Source organism: Nannospalax galili, unplaced genomic scaffold (assembly GCF_000622305.1).
Source record: "Nannospalax galili isolate Female #2095 unplaced genomic scaffold, S.galili_v1.0 scaffold185, whole genome shotgun sequence".
In the NCBI taxonomy this organism is placed as follows: Eukaryota; Metazoa; Chordata; class Mammalia; order Rodentia; family Spalacidae; genus Nannospalax; species Nannospalax galili.
Window position 1 is genome coordinate 27,289 of NW_008355474.1, and position 26,326 is coordinate 53,614.

The 26,326-nt window shown below is 42.5% G+C and overlaps 1 protein-coding gene across 2 annotated transcripts in view; it reads left to right on the plus strand.

The window, feature by feature from the left end:
* The first annotated feature begins 6,248 nt into the window (after nucleotides 1–6,248).
* Sec11a (SEC11 homolog A, signal peptidase complex subunit) overlaps nucleotides 6,249–26,326 on the plus strand; it is a 42,578-nt gene continuing 22,500 nt past the window's right edge. The window contains exons 1-2 of one of the 2 annotated variants that reach the window (XM_029555962.1): nucleotides 6,249–6,614; nucleotides 22,109–22,218. In XM_029555962.1, coding sequence (XP_029411822.1) covers nucleotides 6,564–6,614; nucleotides 22,109–22,218 — 161 coding nt within the window. In that variant the 5' untranslated portion in view covers nucleotides 6,249–6,563. The remainder of the gene's footprint in view (nucleotides 6,615–22,108; nucleotides 22,219–26,326) is intronic. The other variant, XM_017803105.2, reaches the window with a different exon arrangement.

Consider the following 26,326-nt stretch of genomic DNA (forward strand, 5'->3'; position numbering starts at 1 on the left):
CACTGAAAAGTCAGCTGTAATCCTAATGGGTTTTCCTTCATATGTGACTTGTTGTTCTGTTTTGCAGCTTTCAGTATTGTCTCTTTGTTTTGTACATTTAATGTTTTTACAGTGATCTGCCATGGAGAGTTTCTTTTCTGGTCATGCCTGTTTCGTGTTCTATATGCTTCTTGTATTTGTATGGGCATGTCTTTCTTTAATTTTGGAAAATTTTCTTCCATGATTCTGTTGAAGATCTAGTCTGTGCCATTATCTTGGGATTCTTCTCCTTCCTGTATGCCTATGATTCGTAATTTTGGTCTTTTTATGGTGTCACACAATTCCTGCCTATTCCTTTCTTGTGATTTCTTAAATTTTTTGTAATCTTTGCTTGAGTGGTCTAGTTTGTCCACTTTGTCTTCCAGTCTTGATACTCTGTTTTCCATTTCATTCATCCTATTGGTGAGGCTTTCTCCTGTTGTTTCTAATTGGCTTACTGAGTGTTTCACTTCCTTCTTCGTTTCAGCCTGAGTATTCTTCAATATTTCTCTTTTCTGAATTCATTCAGAAGTTTATCCCTATCTTCCTTCAGTTCTTTGATTTGTGTGTTCTTTAAATTCACTGAATTCTTTTATCATGTTTATAATTGTTCTTTTGAGTTCCGTGTCCTGCATTATCTCTAGGGGGTTCTCATTGTACTCCTCTAGAGGACTATTGGTATTTGGTGGGTATATGTTATTTTGTTTTTTCCTGTTATTTTTTCCTCTGTGATTTTGACATGTAAATTTCTTTTGTAGTTTCTGATTCTTGTGTGAGACTCAATCCTTCAAGTTTAGGTCTGCTTCATTTTGTGAACTTTATGTGTCTTTGTGGTTTAATTTTGGGGCATGGATGGCTGGTTCCTCTAAGCTTCCACTTTTCTCTTTTCATTTTTTATTGGAGTGGCCAGATTGCTTTTGTCTTCAGGAGTTCCCACAGAGGCCCAAGTCAGATGAGGATCAGATTGTGTCAGGATTTCTCCTAAGGTCTGGATCCCTCCAGGAAAGATTTTGGCCTCAGGAGTTTGGGGGTTCGAATGGCCTGGGAGCCAGGGCCAGGAAAAAATGCTGCTGTAGGGCAGGTGGTAGTCATGCCACCCAGAGATGCAAAGGAAGATGGGGGCTGAAAGCAGGCCCCAAGGGCTCCTGGGGAGCGGCACTATGGAGCTGGGTTGGTTTGGATGCAAAGGATCAGGAAGAGGAAAGGTCAGCCCCTGCATCCAAGAAAGAGGCTGGCAGGTGTGCAGGCCCAGGGAAGTAGAGGGAGGTGAGGAGAGATGGGAGGGTGAATGAGGCTGGGAGAGTCAAGGCATGGAGGGCGAGATCGACTTACCCCTGAGAGAGGCCTGTGGGTTGTGCAGGCCCAGGGAAGCAGAGGGCTTTTTTTTGTCTTTTTGAGACAGGGTCTCCCTGTAGCCCCAGCTATCCTGGAACTCACTGTGTAGACCAGGCTCGCCTTGAACTCACAGAGATCTGCCTGCCTCTGCCTCGGAGTGCTGGGATTAAAGGCGTGCACTACCAAGCCAGGCTGTGTATGAGTATTTTGCCTGAATGTATGTAAGTGCACCACATTCGTGCAATACCCACACAGGCTAGAAGAGAATGTTGGAATCCCTGGAACTGGAGTTGTTAGCTGCCATATGGGTCTCTGGAAGAACAGTAAATGTTCTTAACTGCTGAGCCATCTTTCTAGCTCCCTAAAATGTTTATTTACATTTATTTATTTTCTGATCTGGAGAGATGGCTCAGTGGTTAAGAGCACTGACTGCTCTTACAGAGGACCCAGGTTCGATTCCCAGCACCCATATGGCCACCAAAAACCGTCCTTAACTCCAGTTCCAGGGGAATCCAAAGCCTTCTTCTGATCTCCACAGGCATTGCATGACATGGATGCACTTACACACATGCAGGCATAACACTCATACACATAAAATTAAAAATATATAAACATTTATTTTCCTTTGGGTTCATATGTGCCACATACAGTGCACTTGTAGAAGATCAGAGACCAACTTTTAGGAATGGGGTTCTCTCTTTCCTCTGTGGGTTCTGGGGATTAAATTCAGGTCTCAGGCTCCAGCAGCAAGTAACTGAGTCATCTTTCAGGCCCTTCTTTGTTTTTTGTTTTTGTTTTTCCAAATAGCACTAAAGTTTCACTGGCTTTATGCCACTATTCCATCCTCTTCCCTGCTTTCCTCTCCTCTCTCATCCTGTCCTCTCTCATTAAGAACTGGAATTCCTGGGCTCTAGTGATCCTTGGTTTTGGCCTCCTAAGTAGCTGGAATTGCAGGTCTGTGTTACCACAACTTGTTATGCCAGTATTTGACCAAGGTTCATAACATAGTGTAATTAATACGAATGAGGGAAAAAATAGATCACCAGTTTAGTAAAACTTACTTCTTAGGGTTTTAGTATATTCCTATTAGCAATGTTTTATTCAGCTGGTCATCAGAAAACATCAGATTTGTGGATTATCAGCACAGTCAGATTTATACTTTGTATTTATTTATACTGGATTTAATACAGTTTTTTTTTCTTCCTGATTTAATTAACTTTCATGCAATTAGTTTGTTATTGGTACATTTTTGTGATAATAAAATCAATGAAATTTCAAGTTTAGCACATAATATTTATGAAACAATCCCTTACACAGCAGGCCTCTTCACCTGCTAAGCCATACGATTAAATGAATATTAATTGAGACAAACTATGTGCTAATACAATATGAAAAAAAAATCTATTTTGGCTGGATGTGGTTGCTACTGCTGTAATCCCAGCACTCAGCAAGCTAAAGTAGAGTTTGTGGCCAGCCTGGGTTACAGAGTAAGTTCTAAATCAGCATTGGTTGCAGTGAGACCTTGTCTCAAAAAATCCATGTTGGCCTCAAACTCAGAAGGGCTGGGATTATAGGTGAGTACCATTATGCCTAGCACCAACCTTAATTTTGTGTGTATGCATGCTCATGTGTGGGTGTGCATGTGTGTGCCTATGTTCATGCATGTGGAAGCTAGAGGACAACCTCAAGTGTTCCTCAGGTGCTGTCACCCTTTTACTCTCTTACCAACCTGGAACTTCTCAAGCATACTAGGCTGGTTGATCAGTGAGCCTCAGGGACCTAACTGTCTCTGCCTCCTCAGTCCTAGTATTACAGTCCTGTATGTGTATGAGTGTTATGCCTGTATGTATGCAAGTGTGCCCATGTCCTGCAGTGCCTGCAGAGGCCAGAAGAGGGTATCAAATCCCCTAGAACTGGAGCTACAGATGGTTGTTAGTTGCCATGTGGGTGCTGGAACTTGAATATGGGTCCTCCGCAAGAGCAGTCAGTGCTCTTAACAACGGAGCCATCTCTCCAGTCCCAAATAAGTTATTTTTAAATAAAAAATTTTAAATTAATGTGAATAAAGGTTTTTATTCAGTAGAAAAGGCCTTACAGAACTTGATAAGTCAGTAGAACAGATAATAGAAAAATTACCATTGTGTTTATTTGAATGAATTTGACCACTTTAGATATTTCATATAAGTGGAATCATATAGCATTATCTTTTGGTGACTATGTCTCATTTCAGATAACAAAATGTCTTCAGGTCTTACCCATATTACAAGTGTCGTTTTCTTCCTTCTTTTTTTTTTTTTTTTGGTCTTTTTTGAGACAGGGGCTCCCTGAAGCCACAGCTGACCTGGATTTTTATGGAGACCAGGCAGGCCTCGAACTCACAAGAGATCTGCCTGCTTCTGGGTCCTGAGTGCTGGGATTAAAGGTGTGTTTGTTTCCTCTTAAGGTTGACTAATATTCTGTTATGTGTATACACTACAATTTGTTTATTCACTCATCTTTCCATGTACAGTGGGCTGCTTCCACCTTTTGACTACTAGGTATAATGTTGCTATGAACAAGGATGTACAAATCGTTGAGACCTTGTTTTCTCTTCCTCCTCTTTGTCCTCTTTCTCCTCCTCCTTTCTGTTCTTCTTTTTGCTAGGCAAGTCTTCTATCTGTGATCTATAGCCCCAGCCCTTTTTAAATTTTGAAACAAGGTCTTGCTAAATTATTGATTGGCTTTGATTTTGTTCTGTAGTACAGGCAGGTCTTAAACTTGCAATCCTGCTTCAGCCTTCAGAGTAGGTGGGATTACAAGCCTGTACCATTAGGCCTAGCTCCTTGTTTCCAATTTTTCTCCAATATGTACCCAGAAATAGAACTGTTGGGTTGCTTACATTGTTTTGTTGTTTGTTTTTAGTTTGTTTGCTTCTGTTTTGGGTTTTGTTTGGTTTTGAGACAGGGTCTTGCTATGTTGCCCAGGTTAGCGTTGAACTCCTGGGCTCAAATATCCCTCCCAACTGGAACTATAGGCCTGCTACATGGCATCTACCTTGCTTATCTTGTTTTGCTCTTTTATGGGAATATATAAAAAACACAAATATGTGCTATTTGTATAATTTAAAATACACAAAGGAGGCTAGGCATGGTGGTGCATGCCTTTAATCCCAGCAATTGGGAGGCAGAGGCAGGCAGATCTCTGTGAATTCAAGGCCAGCCTGGTCTACATAGTGAGTTCCAGGACAGCTGGGGCTACAGGGAGACCTGTCTCAAAAAAAACCCCAAAACAACAACAACAACAAAAAACCCACAAAGGAGGGATTGATGAGATAGCACAGCAGCTAAGAGTGCTTGTTACTCTCACATGGAGGCTCCCAATCACCTGCAAAATCCAGTTTCAAGGACTCCAGCACCCTCTCTGACCTCCTTGGGCACTGTACACACATTGTGCACTTACATACATGCAGGCAAAACACTCATACACAATAAATATTAAAACAAAATATTAATGTGTATGCACACACAAAGGAACAAAAAGGTAACCATGAGGTGGTGTATGGAATCACAAGCTTTTACCTATGGAAGCAGTACCTGGATGTGGCCATGGTAGGAACTGTGTGTATCTAACAAGTAACTTAAATTTTTATTTTATTTTATGTGTGTGTTTTGCCTGCATGTTTGTAAGTGCACCTGTGTCATGTAATGTCCATGGAGGCCAAAAGAGGGCATAGAACCCCCTGGAACTGGAATTACAGGTGTTGGGAACCAAATCAAAGTCTTCTACAAAAGCAGCCAGTGAGCTTAAGTACTGAGCTATCTCTTCAGCCCAACAAGTGACATTTTATTTGTTTATTTATTTCTTTATTTGTCTTTTTGAGACAGGGTCTCCCAGTAGCCCTACCTGACCTGGAATTCATTATGTAGACCAGGCTGGCCTTGAACTCACAGAGATACATTTGTCTCTGCCTCCTGAGTGGTGGGATTAAAGGCATGTGACACTATGCCAGGCTCCCAAGTAACATTTTAAGCTTGTCTCCTCAGTAGCCATTGCCGGATTAATCTGCTTCCTTCATGTACGGGTAAAATTGGACAAATTGACTTATTCAAATACATTTTCCAGTTTCCTGTAATTTATTTTTTTAGTTCTGTATTTTTATTTCTGCAATTCCTTTCATTTAGTGTACCTTTTTTATCTGCCCTCTTACATTCATAGCAAATGAATTTTACTCCTATCTCAAATACTTTCCTGCTGGTAATGGTAGGCTCATGAATACCTGTGATCTTAATACTTGGGGAAGCTGGAGCAGGAGGAGTTTCCTGGCCAGCCTGGGTTACATAGCAAAATCCAGACACATGTCTTTCTCAGGACTCTTCACCACACATAAGAAATGGACAAAAGTTCACACCTAATTCAAACTTCAGGTTAAATTCAACATTAACAAGCTAGGTCTTCTAGCCAGGATTTCGATTAGGACCCATATTTAACCTTTATCAATGAATAGCTATTCTGCTACACGTCACAGGCACCGCTATGAAAACTAGGCACCTGCCCTCGTGGAGTTTCTATGCATTTCTTTCACAGACCTCCTTAACTTGGCGATACCAAGAATTCAGTTTTCGTCTCAGTAGAAAGGACCAGTCACCTGGGGGGGGGTGGGGTCCATACAGTGCTTTGAAAGCCGTACATCGACCACTCAGTACAAACGCTAGGGACGCCACGGTCACCAGCTTCCAGTAGCGTACCTCAGCTGAGAACAAACAGCGAAGCTACACGTCCGGAGCCACACCCAGGCCCCGGCGGCGCTCAGGAAGGCGCGGGCTGCTCCTGGGCCCTCTGCCCGCGTAGGCCGCAGAAACGGCTTCTGATTGGCCAGGCGTACACGAGGGCCCGCCTTCCGCAAGCTGCGGGCCTATCTCATTCGGGGTCGCCGCTCCTATGTGGAACCGCAGGCTTGAGCCCGCAAAGTGAGCTCCAGCGGGTCCTCTGCCCCAGACCGCCTGCCAGCGAAGGTCCTCCTGGGGCGAGGCCACGTCCGAGGTAGGACTCGGAAGGTCTCCAGTCTTTGTTCTTCGCAGCGAAGGGGCGGGGCCGCGTCAGATCCCGTCCCGGAAGCGGAAGTGCAGGCATCGCGGTGTCCGGTCCACTTCGACCCCGGCCCGTGTGGCAGCGGTTCCGCCCCGTGGTCTCGACGCGCACTCTAGGTTGCGGCTGTGTTGTCTGGTCCCACCATGCTGTCTCTAGACTTTCTGGATGATGTTCGGCGGATGAACAAGAGGCAGGTAAGGTTTGCGTCCCTCCCTCCGGTGTTCTCCTCCCCGGCTGCTTCTAGCCCCTTGGCCGTTGCGGGGGCCCCACGGATCTCTGGGCCAGGTTATGAGAGAGGGCCTGCGTGAGTCGAATGCCCGGATCATCCCCTTTCTTTGCAGCCTGGCCAGAGGCCTCTATGCTACGATTTATACTCCCAGATTTGGGGCTTAACAGAGACGGAGAGGGAAGAAGCGTCTAATCCATCCCTTCTTCCCAAGGCGGCAGGGGAGCAAGTGGAAATGGGAGGAGTGCTTTCTAAGTGGGAATTGAGGTTGCGTATTGGCTCAGACTTGCTAAGGCCATAGACTTAACAGTTTGCATTGTCGAAGCGACTCTCGATCGATTTAGTAGTTCGCTTCTGCCTCTGCCCCTGGGGCGCTGGGAAAGGCGATTGCAGGTCCACAAAAGAGGTTTTGCAGCTCCATTCCATAGCCATCCTTTCAGCCCAGCCGGGCCTTCGCGGACCGCGTCCACTTTCACTTGAATCAACTCCAAGCTCGGAGTTGAAGCGGTAATTCTACCTGTCCCCTTAACAGAAAGGTGGGGGCAGCCCTCTGAATCTTGGTTTGATGGACCGACGTTGGTGGTATAGAAATCTTGAAAGTTAAGTCTTCTGATTTTATCCTTAAGCCTTGACTTTGATCCTCGAGATCATATACTAAAAGGTACTGAGAACATTGTCGTAATTATTTATTACAAAAGATTTCACTGAACCAGGTGTGTCTGGAGGTTAGTTTTGCTGGCAACGAACTTCCCCCTTTTGCAGCGTTTTGCTGTTAAGAATTGTCTTGAGGGTGTGATATCCTCATACCCACACACATACACAAATAAATAAAACATTTTATTTTGTACTGTTTATAATGATCACTTAGAGAAGTAGGTATAAAGTCTCCTCTTACCTCTCTTTAGGCCATCTCCTCTTAGATGTGTCTACAAAATTGGTGACATCTGTATCAGGATGCCGGGACCTAGCACATGACAGTCACAGGCTAAGACAGAGCTATATGCTCATCTTTGAGAGACCTTATTTTTTATTGCTTTATTTATTTTGAGACAGGGTCTTGGTAAGTAAGCTCACACAGTCCTGCCTTATCCTCCGGAGTGGTGGAATTACAGGTGTATGTTACCACATGGTCCTGGTGGCTAGGATGACTATTTGTTCTAACAAAGTCTTGATATGTAGTCCATTCTGGCCTTGATCTCACTCTGTAGCCCAGGCAAGCCTGGAACTTGCATTCCTGCTTTTGCTTCCAGAGTTCTGGGATTAAAAGCATGCACTATACCATGCTTGGCCAAATGATCTTTTTTGTTTTTAATTATGTGTAGTGTGTGTCTGTGTGTATATGCATATGTGAGTTCAGGTATCTGTGGAGGCCAGAGGTGAAGGATTCCCCAGGAACTGGAATTACAGGCAGTTATGGGCTGCCTTGATGTGGTTGCTGATTGAACCCAGGTCCTCTAGAAGAGCACCAAGTGCTCTTAACCGCTGAACCATCTCTCCAGCCCCATTTTTTTTCTTCTTCTATTCCTAGAAGGGATAAGGTAGGTTGTGTGTGTGTGTGTGTGTGTGTGTGTGTGTGTGTTGGGGATCAAACTAAGGGCCTTTTCACATTCTAAGCACGTACTCAACCATTGAACCACATAGGGAACCGTTATTAAACTTGTTTTACTTAATTTCTTATTTAAAAAAATTATTGGGGGCTGGAGAGATGGCTCATCAGTTAAGAGCACTGGCTGTGCTTACAGAGGACCCAGGTTCAATCCCTAGCACCCACATGGCGGCTAATAACCATTCCTAACTCCACTTCCAAGGGATCTGATGCCTTCTTCTGACTTCCATGGATATTGCACAACACAGGTGCACCTACCTACATGCAGGCATCACACTCATATAAAAAAAATTATTATTGTGTGTCTGATGTGTGTGTGAATGTAGACATACACAAGCCACAGTGTTTGTGTCAAGGTCAGAGAACAACTTCTGGGGATTGGTTCTCTCCTTCCACCTTGTTGAAGCAGAATCTTTCCTGTGTTTGCCATAGTGCATTCTCCAGGCTAGCTGGCCCATGAGCTTCCAGATGATTCTCCTCTCTGCTTCTCATTCCTCTGTATGAATGCTGGGATTACAGATGCATGCTACCAGGTCTGGCTTTTTTGCATGGGTCCCTGAGGCTTGAACTCAGCTCATCAGATTTGGGCAACAAGTGCATTTAGGAACTGAGCCATCTGCCTCTCCCACTTTAAATATCTTATTATTTAAAAAAAAAATTTATGTGTATGAGTGCATGGCTTACATGTGCACCAAATGTCACGCAGTGCCCAAGGAGGTCAGAAGAATGTGTTGGGTTCCCTAGAACTTGAATTAGGATGGTTTTTAGCCTCCATGTGGGTGCTGGGAATTGAACCCAGGTCCTCTTCAAGAGTAACTAGTGGTGGTGCACGAGTTTAGTCCCAGCACTTGGGAGGCAGAGGCAATCGAATCTTTTTGAGTTCAAGGCCAGTGTGGTCTACATATTGAGTTCTACACCAGTTGGGACTACAGGGAGACTCTGTCTCAAAAAGAAGAAGGAAAAAAAAAAGTAGCCAGTGCTCTTAACCACTGAGCCATCTCTCCAGCCCCAACACCCTCCACTTTAAAATACATTTCTATATTTATATATTTGTGTGTGAGAGAGAGAGAGAGAGAATGTGTGAATGTGTGCCTTGGCACACATGTGGACATTAGAAGATGACTTGCCAGATTCTGTTCTTTTTTTTGTGCCATATGGGTCCTAGGGATTGAATTCAGATCTTGGTAACTTGAGGTGTGTTGCTGGTCCCCTCCCACACCCTTGGTTATTGATTGATTGATTGATTTTAGTGATTTATTTTTATTTGTACAAGTGTTTGATTTTGGTTGTGTGTAGTCCCCATGAAGGCCAGAAGAGGGCTACAGAGCCACCATGTGGGTACTGGGAGTCAAACCTGGGTCCTCTGGAAGAACAGCAAGTACTTTTAATTCTTGAGCCATTTCTCCAGCTTGATTTTTATTGAGGGACAGTCTTGCCTTAAACCAAGTATGAGGACAAACATCTGTAATGCCAGCACTTGGAAGGTTGAGCCAGAAGGAGGCCTAAGGGTTTGATGTCAGGCTGGAATTCAAAGCAAAGCCCTGTGTACAAAACAAAACAAAACACAATATAACACAACACACGACACAACATGGTGGGTCCTGGAGAGATGGCTCAGTGGTTAAGAGCAGTCATTGCTCTTGCAGAGGACCTGGGTTTGGCTGGTTCACAGCACCCACATCCTGGCTAACTATCTGAAATTCCAGTGCAGAGGATCTGACACCCTTCTCTGGCCACTGTGGGCATTGCATGCACATGTGTACCTACATACATGGAGGCAAAATACTCATGCACCTGCAAAATTTTTTTTAAACCTCATGGTGGTGCATGTCTATAATCCCAGCGTTTATAAAGGAGGTAGAGGCAAGAGGATCAAGAATTTAAGGGTTAGAGAACAACTTGTGGTGTTGGTTCTCTCCTACCATATGGCATCTGAAGATTGAATTAGGTCACTAGGCTTGGTGACAACTGCTTTTATCCACTGAGCTACCTTGCCTGACTAAGATCACCCTTTAAAAAAAAAAATTACATTAGTATATGTGCGTGCCACAGCTCATGTACAAGCATTAGCCACACCTAGCCCATTAGGAGGGCTTAACATGTGAAGCCATGGAGGTCCAAGGACAACTCATGGGAGTCATTTTTCTTCTACCATGTGGGTCTTGGGGATCAAACTCAGGTAGTCAAGTTTGGGGGCAGGCACCTTTATTCATAGAGCTACTCCCTCAATCACCTTTTAACCAGGGTTTTTTGTTTGTTTGTTTGTTTTGAGACAAGGTTTCACTTGTAGCCCTGGCTGGCCTGAAACCAGCTATGGTGGACTAGGCTGACCTAGAACTTATAGAGATCCATCTGCCTCTGCCTTCCAAGAGCTGGGATTAGAAGTGTGCACCACCACACCCAGCCCATTAGGGGTTTTCTTAACCTGTGAAGCTTAGTTTTGTAGAGTTTACCTATCTCTGTGATATATATATTTCCAAAGTGGCTAGTATGCTATTAATACAACATCATGAAGGAGTAATTAGGAAGAGACAGGCAGCTGCATCTATAATTTCCACTCTACAGACAAACAGAAAAAGCAATTTCAAGAGCATAGGTGATAGTAAGTTAGTAAAATAAGAAATGATACATTTAGAACATTTACTGTGTTTACATATTATTAATATGAAATTGTACTAATTTATATATTTATATTTTAAAAAGTTATTTTTATTTTTTAATACTTTATTATTTTTATTTTATGTGTATGAGTGTGTTACCTGCATGTATGTGAGTGCACTTGTGTTCTGCAATGCCGCAGAGGTCAGAAGAGGGCTTCGGATTCCCCTGGAACTGGAGTTAAGGACAGTTTGTAGCTGCCATATGGGTGCTGGGAATCGAACCTGAGTCCTCTGCAAGAGCAGTCAGTGCTCTTGGTCGCTGAGCCATCGCTCCAGCCCCTTGGTTATTTTTATATTATGTATATGAGTGTATTTGCCTGCGTGTATGTAAGTTCACCTGTGTCATGCAGTGCCCACAGAGGTTCAAAAGATGGTGTCAGATCCCCTGGAACTGGAGTTTCAGATGGTTGTTAGCTGCCATGTGGGTGCTGGGAATTGAACCCAGATCCTCTGCAAGGTCAGTGCTTTTAACTTCTGAACCATCTCTCCAGCCCCCTAATTTATTTATTTATTTTGGCCGTTTTGGGGATTGATTTCTGGGCCTCCTGCGTGTTAACCACACACCCTACATTTGACTTAAGTACTCATCCCCTGGAACTAGTTTTTTTGGTCATTATTTATTTGTTTATTTATTTACTTATTTATGGTGTGTGTGTGTGTGTGTGTGTGTGTGAGAGAGAGAGAGAGAGAGAGAGAGAGAGAGAGAGAGAGAGAGAGAGAAAAAACATGTGTATAAGCATGTAAAGACCAGATGTTATTGGGCATTTTCCTGTCACTCTCTGCCTTATTTATTGAGACAGAACTTTTTTTTTTTTGGTCTTTTTGAGACAGGGTCTCCCTATAACCCCAGCTGTCCTGGAACTCACTATGTAGACCAGGCTGGCCTTGAACTCACAGAGATCCTCCTGCCTCTACCACCAGCGTGTTGGGATTAAAGGCGTGCACCACCTTTTTACTGAACCTTAAGCTCACCCTTTCAGCTAGAGTAGCTGGCCAGTGAATCTCCAGGATGTCTCCGTGTCCCCAACATTGGGGTTACAGGCAACATCCACCAAGCTTGGCTTTTATGTGGTGTTGGGGATCTAAATTCAGGACTCAGGTCCCACTGAGTCATCGCCCTAAGCCTCTTCCATGGTTGTTTTGTTTGTTTTACTGTTTGTTTTGAGACATGGTCTTACTCTGTAGCCTGGGGACTTGCTGGCCAACTAGTCTAGCTGAAATGACAAGCTCCAGATTCAGTGAGAGACTGTCTCAAAAATAAGAGTAATTGAAGAAGACTCCCAACATTGACCTTTGACATTCTCAAGTGTACCTGTACACTTGCATACATCACAACACACATACTTCTGCAGCATACAACATACAAAAGAGTAAAAAAAAGTACTAAACTTGATTTGTAAATACAAAAATTCCCCCTGCCCCCTTTTTTGAGACAGGGTCTCCTTATAACTCCGGCTAGCCTGGAACTCACTATGTAGACCAGGCTGGCCAAAATCTCACTGAGATCCTCCTGCCTCTGCCTCCTGAGGGCTGAGGGCTAAGCTTAAAGCTGTGCGACACTCCCATCTCTCTCTCTCTCTCTTTTCTTTTTTTTTTTTTTTTGAGACAAAGTTTCATCCAAAAATTGCTTTTAAGAGCTTTGATGATTCATCAGATTTCATGGAGTTTTTATAGAATGTTTATATAAATATGAGAATTCTTCTCTGTCTCTTTGAAACAGGGTCTTACTCTTTTGCCTAGTCTGATTGGAATCCCTATGTAGATCAGGGAACTGGCTCTTTTTTTAAATTATTTCTTATTTTTCATTTATGTGTATGTGTGTATTGCTTGCATGTAGGTAAGTGCACCCATGTCGTGCAATGCCTATGAGGACAGAAGAGGCCGTCATATTCCCTGGAACTGGAGTTATGGACAGTTAGCTGCTATGTGGGTGCTGGGATTCAAACCCGGGTCTTCTGCAAGAACAACCAGTGTTCTTAACCACTGAGCCATCCCTCCAGCCCCTGGAACTGGTTCTATGTAGACCATTCTTGGTGATCCTCCTGCTTCTACTTCGTAGTGCTGGGATTATAGGCATAAGCCCCCATACTCAGCCTTGAGATTTCTTAATGACTCGGATATAGACAGGGTCCTATATAACCCAGGATGGTCTCAAACTCTGCATAGCTAAGACTGGCCTTTAACTCTTGATCTTCTTGTTTCTACCTCCTAAGATTACCATGGATTACTAATGTTTAAGCCTACTCCTTGAGTTTTAATTATCTGTTTTATTTTTCTCCCTAAATACAAGATTTGTTTTTTTGTTTTCTTTTGTTTGAGACCAAGTCTCACTATCTAGCCCTGGCTGGCCTGAAACTCAATATAAAGACCAGATTGACCTCAAGCTCACAGAGATCCACCTGCTGCTGCCTCTCAGTGCTAGTATTAAAGGTGTGTGCTCCCACACAGCAAAAGTTACCCAACTCTTAATATAGCTTCAGTAATGATATTTGACTAAACTCAGAACAATAACTTTTGGCTGCTGTTGTTAATGAATTGGCCCTTAGAGAAATACCTAGAAACTTAGATTTTTTTTTCCCTCAGGCATGGATCTACTATAAGCAAGCGTGCAGCAAATAGTAGATGTATTACGTCCCTCCCCACCCCCACCCTCCCTGCCTTAGTATTTTGAGGATTGAATTTAGGGCCTGGGTACTTTTCTTTTATGCTTTTCTATTATTTTGAGATGGGATCTCCCTAAGTTGCATAGGTTGCCTTGAACTTGTGATACTAGCCTCCTGAGTAGCTAGGATCATAGGTGTGTGCCACTATGCTTGGTTGTGACGTTTTTTTTTAATTGAAAATGATTTTGATCTTTGCTTAGGGTCAGGAATATCTTTATTACTGGTAGGGTGTCAACATTCCTTAATGAACTACCAAGTTTCAATATGGAAGTACTAGTATCAGTCCCAAGTACATCACAAGGAAATCACAGGTAAAATTTTGTTTTGAGTTTCTACGCACAGTTATATTCCTTTTTTTTAAAATTTATTTTATTTTTTATGTGTATGAGTGTATTGCCTACATGTGTATAACTGTACCCGTATTGTGCAATATTCACAAAGATCAGAAGGCGTCAAATCCCCTGAAACTGTGTTACAGACAGTTGTTAGTCACCATGTAGATGCTGGGAATCAAACCCAGGACTTCCGCTAGAAGCTCTTAACTGCTGAGCCATCTCTCCAGTCCCCCACAGTTATAGTCTTGAGCATCCAGAAATCATTCTTTTTCCTTTGTAACTAGGAAATCCAGAATACAACGCTTAGTAAGGATTAAAGACTTCTTTTTTTCTGCTGTTCCTTGATATTTTACATCTTTATAATATTCTCTCTGTGGACAAAGAAACATGATTATTCCTTCCCATAAGCAGATGGCATAAGCCTACAAGAGATGAGCTCCACTTAAGCATGAAATTGTGATTACAGTATAACTTTTCATAAGGGTTGTCTTCTGACTTCAAAGAAGGATAGATTCCAAACAGGAATTTACAGAGCTGAAATTTTGCCTGAAAAACATGGTGTTACAGTTCATTTCTGTTGCTGTGTGAAAATGCCATGACCAAAAACAACTTAGGAGAGGAAAGGGTTTATTTGGCTTACAGTTCCTAGTTAGTATTCATCATTGAGGGGAAGTCCAGGCAAGAACTCAAGCAGGTTACACCACATCCATAGGCAAGGGCAGAGAGTAACGAGTATATTCATACTGCCTGCTTGCTTACTTTCAGCCAGAGAGTAACGAGTATATTCATACTGCCTGCTTGCTTACTTTCAGCCAGACCCCTCCATTCTTTTTATTTTGTCTTTTTGAGACTGTATTATTGTGTAGATCAGGCTGGACTTGAACTCACAGAGATCCATTTGCCTTTGTCTCTACTTTTTGAGTGCTGGAATTAAAGACTTGCATCATCACATCTAGCTCCACTTCAGTGTTTTAAAAAAAATATTTTTATTTTTATTTTATATGTATGAGTGTATTGCTTGCATGTTGGTAGGTGCACCCGTGTCATGCAGTGCCCATGGAGGTCAGAAAAGGGTGTTGAATCCCCTTGAACTGGATGGTGGTTAGCTGTCATGTGGGTGCTGGGAATCAACCTGGGACTGGAGCCTGTGCTCTTAACCGCTGAGCCACCTCTCCAACTCCCACCTCAGTTCTTACACAGCCCAAAACTTCCTGTCAGGAAATGGTGCTCCCCATAGTGGGTTGGATTAATTAAAAATCAAGACAATCAATTGAGACACTTTTCAGGTGATTCTGTGTGACAGTTAAAGCTAACATAGATTAGCTGACAAGGTGTAGTATGCAAAAAACTGTTAACTAATAGCATAGAATGAAGGAATTATAGCAGTAAGACCTTACATGTTATGGGAGAAGCTGTGTACCTAAGAATCTAAAAGTAGAAGTTAGAGAATCATAGAATTGTTACTAATGGATTTGGTGGCTCATGCCTGTAATCTAAACATTCTGAATGCTGAGGCAGGAGGATTACCATATCCAAGGCCAGCCTGAGACCTTGTCTTCATGGGAAAAAAAAATTGTCACCGATTAGTTCTTCTGAAACACTGGTATATACAGATGAGTAACTATACACTTGCTGTGGAATTTGATTCTGTATCTGCCTGATGGAGTGGGATCTCAAGGAACAGATGAAGAAGTCCATGGACTTCCATAAGTTATTGCTTTTGTCTGTAGTATGTGTTAGCCAGAAGAGGTAGACCTGGAGCTGCAGAAAGCAAGGACAAACTGGATTCTGCCGGTCCCTAATGGTGTCCTCACTATGGTTAACCACAGTGACCTTCAGCATAATCACAGCTTTCCTTTCACCTTCCAGATCTTTGAGAGATTTCCATTTCTTTGACCAGATTTCATATAGAACCATATAGCAATGGAAACTTGGGAAATTTGGTTCTAGCTTAAACACATTAACAAAGTACAGATCTGCTATATAGACTGCCCTTTGTCACCTTGGCATCTCTTTACCTGTTTTGATTGCGCTTTCCACATAAAATGAAAGCAGTTATGTTTCTTATAATGTAACCTTTGTTTCTGTAATTGGTCACATAGTCATAGCTTTGTTCTTCTGCTGTTCTCAGCAAGAACCTAAATTGGTCAAAGTTTCTTTCCTGGTGTGACTCAAACCTTTGTTCCTGAAAGGTTAGTGTCATAAACAAAGCTGCCTACCTGAGTTGGGTTGTTTTCACTCACTTTTACATGGGAGCCCAAGAGAGTTTGCAAGGTCTTCTGTTTTCCAGTTACACTCCCCCTTACCTTTATCGTGGAATAACAGCACTTCAGTTACTCTCTGGCCAGGATCAGTCACCCACCAATCAGTAGTGTTGTTTGCATTTTATTCTTTGGAACCAATAGTGGCAGCAGTCTTAACTTGTAGTTGAATGGAAACATTGTGTTCACTAAGAGGATAGTATCTCCTTATAGGAAGGAAACACCTTCTTATATCTAATGATTGGGGTGAGTAATGAGAGGAGTAACTCCCATTCCCACCCTTCGTTTTCTGGACTGTGAATTCTTTTTATTTTATTTATTTGGTTTTTTATTTTTGAGACAGGGTCTCACTGTGTATCCCTAACTGGCCTCAAACTCCCAGAGCTCCAGCTCCACATTTCTTTTCCTCCCCAGTGCTAGGATTAAAGGTGTATACCACCACTCCTGGCCTTTTCATTTCTTTTATTGCATCTATTTATGCTTTTGTGTGTGTGTGTGTGTGTGTGTGTGTGTGTGTGTGTATGCATGTGTGCCACAGTGCATGTATGGAGGTCACAGGACACCTTGTAGGAGTCTACATTCTTTTCACCATGTGGGTCCCTGCACGCAAACTCAGCATCAGTCTCTGTGGCAGCAAACACCTTTACTCACTGAGCCATTTCACCATCTCCTGGACTAGTGAAATCTAGCTACAGAATACGTTGGTTGCTGATTCAGAGGATATAACTCATTGAAGGATATTAAACATTACCCCACCTCCACAAAATTGGGTGCTGTAGAGCTGTTACCATAACTATATCCTCAATAATTTATTTGTAATCCTCAGAAGAGGTACTTCATTAGTAATTGGACAGGAAAATGTAGTAAGGATTACTAATTAGTAAAAGATGTTTGACTACTAAAAGGCATAAAAGAGGTACCCAGAAGTAGCATATGCAGAAATAGCAACTGCCCTCTGGGGCGAGGAAGAGGGAACAAGGGAAAACCAAGAAATTACCTTTCCTTCAACCCCTTCCAAGCCTGAGATTTAGACCTCTTTGGAGAAGATATGGCTGTCACAGGAATTTGTAACCTGTCATACAGTGGTATTTGCCAGAGCAGTGAGCTGGAGTTGGTCTACAGATAGGGCCTTCAGAGGCTGAAAAGTTTGCTAGGGTCTGGAATCTGATGGTTGGTGAGGTAAGTACTACCAGGCCTCCTCCACACACATACACTAGCTACTGTGTGAAGTAAAATCAATACTGGAACCTGGAGAAGCCCCTCTCCCTGTCACTTTGCACTGGTCTTCAGCACCCTTTATTAATAAAGCCTGACATCATTAAGCCAGCAGCAAAGGAGAAATATTTATAGGAATCAGCTCAAATAATACAGAGGTATGGATTTGGAGTTGAGATGAGTCATTGATAACTGGCCTACTGTTCCCTGAAATTCATAGCATCTTCAGGGCAGTGGGGGACAGTGAAGCCATTGATTTCTATGACCATGTGCCCACTTCTGTGGTATAGTTTCAATAAAATGAGTTCTCTGACTAGACACAGTTTGTGTGGGGTACTGTAATGTGGAATGAGGTGTTCCATAAGGCTGTGAATGATTGTTTTTTAAAATATTTTATTTATTATTTTTATTTTATGTGTATGTGTGTATTGCCTGCATGTAGGTAAGTGCACCTGTGTCATGCAATGCCCAGGGAGGACAGAAGAGACGGTTGGATCCCCTGGAACTGGAGTTACGGACAGTTGTTAGCTGTCATGTGGGTGCTGGGATTCAAACCCAGGTCTTCTGCAAGAACAGTGTTCTTAACTGCTGAGCTCTCTCTTCAGCCTGAATGATGGTTTTGACAGAAGTACTGTGGGCAAGGAAACCTGCTGTCAGGAATGGCATCAGTGTTGGTTTTTTGCAGGTTAGACACTCAACATTGGCTGGAACCTAAGTAGTGTTGATTAGTGGAAGTTCATGTTGCTAGCCTTCATCTTGTCTGCTACATTGTACCTCCATCTGCCACATAGATCATCAGTCCATTAGGGAGGGTGTGTGTTTAGGGATACAGGCTGATTGACATTCACAGTAACAGGTCATCTGGTTCACGTGAATATTCCTTGATTTGGTCATTCATTTTTTTGAGTATTTATATGAGACACAGCCTTAACTTTCCATGTGTCTGTGCTCTTTTGATATCCTTCCTCAGACCTCTTGTTTCTAACTTCTCAATGATATTTCTTCTACATCTAGGACCAGACTGGTAGTTCTTACTTATTTTTGGTTTGTTTTGTTTTTGCTTTGTTTCTTGGTTGTTTTGTTGTTTATTTTATGTGTATAAGTGTTTTGCCTGAATGTATATAAGTGCACTGTGTGTGTGCAGTGCCTCTGGAGGCCAGAAGAGGGTGTTGGGTCCCTAGAACTGGAGTTAAAGACAGTTGTTAGCCACCATGTGGGTGCTGGGAACCAATCCTGAATCCTCTGCAATAGCAGCCAGGGCTCCTAATTGCTGATCTCTTCACATACCCCCCCCCTTTTTTTTTTTTAAGACAGGGTCTTAATAAGTAGCCCTGGTTGCCTTGGACGTCCATATGTAGATGAGGCTGGCCTCAAAAATACACAAAGATCCACTTGCTTCTGCCTCTTAAATGCTGGGGTTAAAGGCGGCACCTCTACCCTCAGCTTTTTTTTTAAGATTTTATTTATGCATGTATGTTTGTATGCACAAGTGTATGTGCAGGTGACCATGGAGGTCAGAAGGAGGCATGAGATCCCTTGGAGCTGGAGTTAGGCATTTGTGAGTTACCTAGTGTGGGTGCCAGATTTATACTCTGGTTCTCTGATAGAGTAGTAAGCATTCTTAACCACACTCCAATCTGGATTCAGAGTCTTGGTATATAATTTAGGCTGGCCTGAAACTGAGTCTTCTGCTTCGGCAGCTTCCTGAGTGTTGAGATTATAAGTATGGCTACCACACCCAATCTACTAGTCTTTTTTTTTTTTTTTGAGACAGGCTCTCCCTGTAGCCCCAGCTGCCCTAGAACTCACTCAGTAGACCAGGTTGGCCTTGAATGCACAGATCTGCCTGCCTCTGCCTCCCAAGTACTGGGACTAAAGGACTGTGCCACCGTGCCCAGCTTTTTTTTTTTTTCTTTTCCCTTTTTGAGACAAAGTCTCCCTATAGCCATAGCTGGCCTGAAACTCCTTATATAGACCAGTCTGTCCTCTCTCACAGAAATTTGCTTGCCTCTGCCTCCATAGTGCTGGGATTAGAGGTATGCACCACCATACTTGGCTTCTAGTCATTCTTAAAAAACTTATTATGTATTATTTATTTGTATATGTGTTATACACATGCCACAGCTCATATGTGGAGGTCAGGGGGTAACTTGCAGGAGTCACTTTTTACGTCCTACCATGGTAGGTCCCAAGGATTGAACTCGGGTTGTCAGGCTTGGTGGCAAGTGCCTCTACCGGCTGATCCATCTCACTGGCCCTCTGAATCAGTGTGAATCCATATCTTTGGTCCATGTCTCCTTCTAGGCAAGATGTATAACTGCTGTTCTTCCTGAAGTTCTGCCCTTTGGAAGAGTCCTTCACTGTCCTTTATGGTTAACTGAATGAGGTTGTAAAGCCATAGCTGTCTACTTTTAGCTATCTAGTTTCTGTAGAAAATCTAGACTAGTTCATCTAAAATCTAGACTCCCCATGAGGCAGTAAGTACAGAATGCAAGGGAAAAAGCAATGTAGTATGTATGACTAGGAACCCTGATGATGGAGTGCTACATATGTAGTAAGCAAAAGCACAAACTCCTGGCCATCCTCCTCCCTCAGCCTCCCAAGTGCTGGGATTACAGGTGTGAACCACCATGCCCACCTGGCTTCTTTATTATAATTAATATAAACTTTTACAGTTGCAAAAATCCCCTCTATGTATTACTTTAGTTGTGTACTACAAATTTCGTTGTGTTGTATTTTTATTTTCATTAAATTTTAAATACTTTGTATTTTGGGGGCTGGGAAGATGGTTCAGTGGTTAAAGTACTTGCTGGGCAAGCAGGAGGACTGTAGTATCTAGGATCCCCAGAACTCATAGAAATATTGGGTGGGCATGGCAGCTAGCCTGTGATGGTCTGAAGGTGGAGACCTAGGAGGATTCCCTAGGCAACCTGGCTAAGAAGTGAGTTCTGAATTTGGTTGACAGGCCCTGCCTCGGTAAAGTGGAAGAGCAATTGAAGAAGATTCCTGACATGAACTTTGTGCTGCTTTTGTACCTGCACACATTTGAATACATACATGTGAAAAGAAAAGAAAAGAAAAAAAAGGGTTTTTAGCTGGGCATGGTGGCTCACGCCTCTGGTCCCAGCACTGGGAGGCAGAGGCAGGCGGATCTCTTGAGTTCAAGGCCAGCCTGGTCTACATAGAGACAAAAAAAAAGAAAAAGGGATTTTAAAAATATTTATTTTATTTTATGTGTATGAGTGTTTTGCCTGCGTGTGTGTAAATGCACCCAAGTTGTGCAATGCCCACAGGGGTCAGAGTTATGGACAGTTAGTTGTTTGCTGCCTGCGGGTGCAAGAATCGAACTTCTGAGCCATCTTTCCAGCCTGTTTTTTTTGTTTTTTGAGATGGGGTCTCCTTGTAGCCTGAGTTGGCCCAGAAGTCACTATGTAGACCCAGCTGGATTATCTCACAGAGATCTACCAGACTCTGCCTCTCAAGTGCTGGGATTAAAGGTGTGTATTACCACACCTGGCTGTTTTTTTCTTTAACTGCCCAGGTTGGCCTTGAACTCTATCCTGTTGCCTCAGCCTTCCTCCTTCCTTAGCCTCCAAGTGCCAGAATTACATGCATTCACAACCATGCCTAGCCTAATTTTTGGTTGCTTTTGCCAAAATCTAGTAGATACTATTTATTTGACTTCTAAATATTTGAAGAACTTTTTAAGATGGCTATCTCTTACCAACTTCCATTTTCACTTGATTATAATGGTCCATCTTTGTGTACTTAAAATAAATTTAAAGATGGGTGTGGTGGCCCATGCCTTTAGTCCCAGCACTTGGGAGACAGAGGCAGGTGGATCTCTATGAGTTCCAGGCCAGCTGGGGGCTACATAGAGACCCTGTCTCAAAAAGACCAAGAAAAAAAAAGTTTATAAGTATGTCTCGTGATGTTAATTTATGTCTGTTGTCATATCATAAAATATTCTTTTTTTTTTTTTTAATGTGTATGTGTGTATTGCCTGCATGTAGGTAAGTGTACCTGTGTTGTGCAATGCCTGCGGAGGACAGACGAGGCTGTCAGATCCCCTGGAACTGGAGTTATGAACAGTCATTAGCTGCCATGTGGGTGCTGGGATTTGAACCCGGCTCTTCTGCAAGAAGAACTAGTGTTAAAACTTTTTTGAAAAGGTTTTTTTCAACCAGGCGTGGTGGTGCATGCCTTTAATCCCAGCACTTGGGAGGCAGAGGCAGGCAGATCTCTGTGAGTTCAAGGCCAGCCAGGTCTACATAGTGAGTTCCAAGACCGAAAAAAAAAAAACCCAAACAAAGTATTCCTCCCCTCGCCTCTGCTTTTCCTCACATTTATTTACTTTTATCATTTTAATGGTGTGCTTTTTTTCCCCTTCCTTATAGTTTTTATTTATTTAATTTTATTTTTTGAGAAGGGATCTCCTGGCCCAGGCAGGCCTCAAACTCAATAAGTAGTATAATCTGAGAATGAACAACATATCCACCTTCTAATTCCACCTCTTACATGCTGGGATTGTAGGCATGCACCACCATACCATACTCTGTGCAGTGCTGGGGATTGAACCCAGGACTCTGCACATGCCAGGCAAGCACTCTACCAACTGAGCTACATCCTCTACTGTAGCTACTTGAAGCTTAAATTGATTACTCTCAGTTGTGTTCCTGAGTGAGAATAATGGTGGCCCTGACTTCTCTTTTGTTCTTACAGCTGTACTACCAAGTCCTAAATTTCGGGATGATTGTCTCCTCGGCACTAATGATCTGGAAGGGGTTGATGGTAATAACTGGAAGTGAAAGTCCAATTGTAGTGGTGCTCAGGTAACAGTTTTTCTTTTCAAGACGTGGAATTGCATGAGATTACTTGGGAGAAAAATAGAGATATTAAATAACTTGTATATTAGTCCCTTAGAAACTATTACCCAGAAGAGAGCCTGGGGGGAAATTAGTTGCTATTCAATTGTGAGAAATTCTTACCCTGTGAGGTTTTCCCATTCCAAACCCCAAAGGACCCATACTTTGTTTTGTTTTGTTGGTTTTTTTTTTTTTTTTTTTTTTTTTTTTTTTTTTTTTCAGTGATAGAGGCTTTTGTTTTAACTCTAGCGATCAGTTATTCATACTTGGAACATTTTTAACATTTATGTCATGGGCACTCTACCTGCCATTATTGCTGTGTTGTTTGTTTGGTTGATTCGGTTGGTTTTTTTTTTTTGAGACAGGCTCTCCCAAATATTTTATTTTTAGTTGTATCAATATATACATATATACATATGTGGAGGTATTTGCACTTGAGTGTAGGTACTAGAAGAGGGCATCAGATCCTCTGGAGCTAGAGCTATAGTCAGTTGTGAGCTGTTCAACATGGGTTCTGGGAACCAAACTCAAGTCCTTTATAAGAGTGGTATGTACCCTTAACAGCTGAACCATCTCTCTAGCACCCCATATTCCTTTTATTAAAAGGGTGCTATGTGATAGATGTGGTGGCTCACACTTCTAATACACTCAGGAAGCAGAGGCAGAAGGAGCAGAAGTTCAAGGCCAGTCTTCACCAAGTATGTGTATGTATAAAATCAAGTTTGAGGATGGCTTGACCTACATAAGACCCTGTTTTTTTCTTTTTTCTTTCTCTCTCTCTCTTTTTTTTTTTTTTTTTTTGGTCTTTTTTGAGACAGGGTCTCCTTATAGCCTCAGCTGGTCTGGAACTATGTAGACCAGGCAGGCTACCCTTGAACTTAAGAGATCCACCTGCCTCTGCCTCCTGAGTGCTGGGATTACAGGTATGCACCACCCTGTTTTTCTTTAAAAAACAAAACAAAACAAATATCATGGCACTTGCCTTTAATCCCTGCAGTTTGGAGGCAGAAGCAGGTGGACCTCTCTTAGTCTGAGACCAGCCTGCCTGCATAACGAGTTTCAGACCAGTCAGGGCTATATAATGAGATCATGTCCCATAAGAAAAAAGAAAAAACCCAAAAGAGTTACTGTGTGAACTTTATTTTGGGTCTTTTTTTTTTAATTTTTATTTTATGTGTATGAGTGCATTGCCTACATGTATGTGAGTGCACCCGTGTTGTGCAGTGCTGTGAGGTCAGAACAGGGCGTCGGATTCCCCTGGAACTGGAGTTAAGGACGGTTCGTAGCTGCTACATGGGCACTGGGAATCGAACCTGGGTCATCTGCAAGAGCAGTCAGTGCTCTTAACTGCTGCCATCTCTCCAGCCCCTATTTTGGCTCATTTCTTAAGAAAGTGTACTAGGCACACCTGTAATCCCAGCACTTGAGAGACAGAGGCAGGCAGATCTCTGTGAGTTCAAGGCCAGCCTGGTCTACATAATAAATTCGAGGCCAGCTGGGGCTACAGGGAGACACTGTTTCATAAAGACCAAAAGAAAAGGAAAGTGTACTTTATTTCATTGTACTTATTTTCCTCAGATCCTTCTGTCTTCTATGCCTCATTTTGATGTAGTAAGTCTAAAATGTAATTGTTCATTAGGTTGTATAGTGCCTCCACAAAATAATTTTTTTTTTGGCATTGTGTTTCCACTGTTGGTACAGAAGCATTACTAATTCTGTATTTTCTATTGACCTTTAAATACCATTTCTAAACTAGACATACCATCTCTTTAGTTGACAATTAGTACTGAATTTTTTTCATCTTCTATCCCTATCTCTGCAGTCAGACTCTTAGCGAGTTTTAAAACCTAATTTAGTAGATCATTTTTGGAAAATTACTATGTGGTTATTTAATTGAATCATTATAGTTCTATCTTATTTTGGAATTAGTTTTGTCACGTCTCACATCACAATACAAATAAAAAGCAAATCTTGGGTCTAGATAGTAGTATATTTTCTTAATCATTTTATTGAGGTTGACATGTAAAAGCAGTAATTTTTAAAGTGCAGAACTTGATGAGTTGGTAAGTATATACTCACCAAATCATCACAATTTCTGCCATAAGTATACCCGTCACTTTCAGAATATTTTCCAGCCTAAATTTAGGAACATTTATTTGTTAGTTTGTTTGTTTGGTCTTTTTGACACAGGGTCTCCCTGTAGCCTCAGCTGTCCTGGAACTTACTATGTAGACCAGGCTGGCCTTGAGCTCACAGAGATCCTCTTGCCTCTGCCTCCCGAGTGCTGGGATTAAAGGCGTGCGCCACCACGCCCAGTGGAACACTTATTATTTTTATTATTATTATTATTATTATTGTAAGCAGAGTCTTTCCCATACTGGCCTTGAAAACTTGTGTGATCCTTCTGCCGAAGCCTTCCAAGTGCTGAGATTATAGGTGTATGTCAACCATTCCTGACATCTTCAATTTTTTTTTTTTTTTTAGGAGAGCCTCTAGTATAATTCTTTGTTTCTTCTAGCAGTCTCGGGGAGTGCCAGCTATCTGTCTTTAACCACCTCCACTAATGAAGAGAACTAAATCTGAAATAGCACCAGGAGAAGCTTCTTGAAGGAGCCTCCCCAGGCCACTCCCAGCACCTCCTCCCAACAGCCTGGCTTCTTCTCTTAGTGTTATCAGGCTTCAGAAATTGAAACTCTCTACTGAATTCAAGACTGGCACTTAGGTCCAGGCTAAATGGGTAATATTCCAGACAAAATTTTTTGGTGTTGAGGATAGAGCCTAGGGCCCTCCCCAAATGCTAGGCAGATTCTTTGTCATTGAGCTATATCCCCAGTAAAATTAGGTTAAAAGTTTTGTTTTTGTTTTTTGAGCCAGTATCTCACTATTTGAGACAGAGGCTTGCTGTGTAGCCCTGGCTAGCCTGAAACTGATTTTGTAGGCCCGGCTGGCCTTGAACCTGGAGCAAGCCTCCTGCCTCAGCCTTCTGGCATTGGTAGTACTCATGTGGTCACAAACACCCGTCCAGAACTCCAGTTCCAGGGGACCTAACATGTTCTGTTGGCCTCCGGGGGCATTGCGTGACACAAGTACACTTGTATGAATGCAGGCAAAACACTCATACACATAAAATAAAAATAAATCAGGCCAGGCATGGTGGGCACACCTTTAATCCCAGGACTTGTGAGGCAAAGGCAGGTAGATATGGGTGAGTTCAAGACCAGCTTAGCCTACATGGTGAATTCCAGGCCATCTCGGGCTACAGGGAGACCCTGTCTCAAAAAGACCAAAAATAAATAATAAAAATACTCCCCCAATTTTTTTTAAAAGACTTTTTTTTGGTATTTTATTATTTTTATCTTATGTATATGCATGTATTGCCTGCATGTAGGTAAGTGCATTTGTGTTGTGCAATGCCTGTGGAGGACAGAAGAGGCTGTTGGATCCCCTGGAACTAGAGTTACAGTTGTTAGCTGCCATGTGGGAGCTAGGATTCGAACCTGGGTCTTCTGCAAGAACAGTCAGTGTTCTTAACCACTCAGCCATCTCTCCAGCCCCCCCAATTTAAAAAAAAATAAATTTTAATTTTATGTATATGAGTGTTATGCCTGCATGTAGGTAAGTGCACCGTGTCGTGCAATGCCTGTGGAGGACAGAAGAGGCTGTTGGATCCCCTGGAACTGGAGTTAGGGACAGTTGTTAACTGCCATGTGGGTGCTGGGATTTGAACCCAGGTCTTCTACAAAAAGTGTTCTTAACCACTGAGCCATCTCTCCAGCCCCCCAATTTTTTTTTAATAAGAAATTTTAAAAAGTGGGCCGAGGACATAACTCAGTTCATAGAGTGCTTAGTATGCACGATGTCCTGGTTTTGATCTCCATTGCATCATAAAAAATAAAGTCAGGGTGGCGCACACTTGTGATCTCAGCACTCAGGAACTAGAAATGTTTTCCTCTATTTCCTAACAGGATTATTACCTCATAAACTGAGAGCGTGCTTCAGTGGGAAGTGCTTCTATAGCATAAGGAAGGCCCAGATTCAGTCTTCAGCAAGAACAAGTAATAATAAAATAATAATA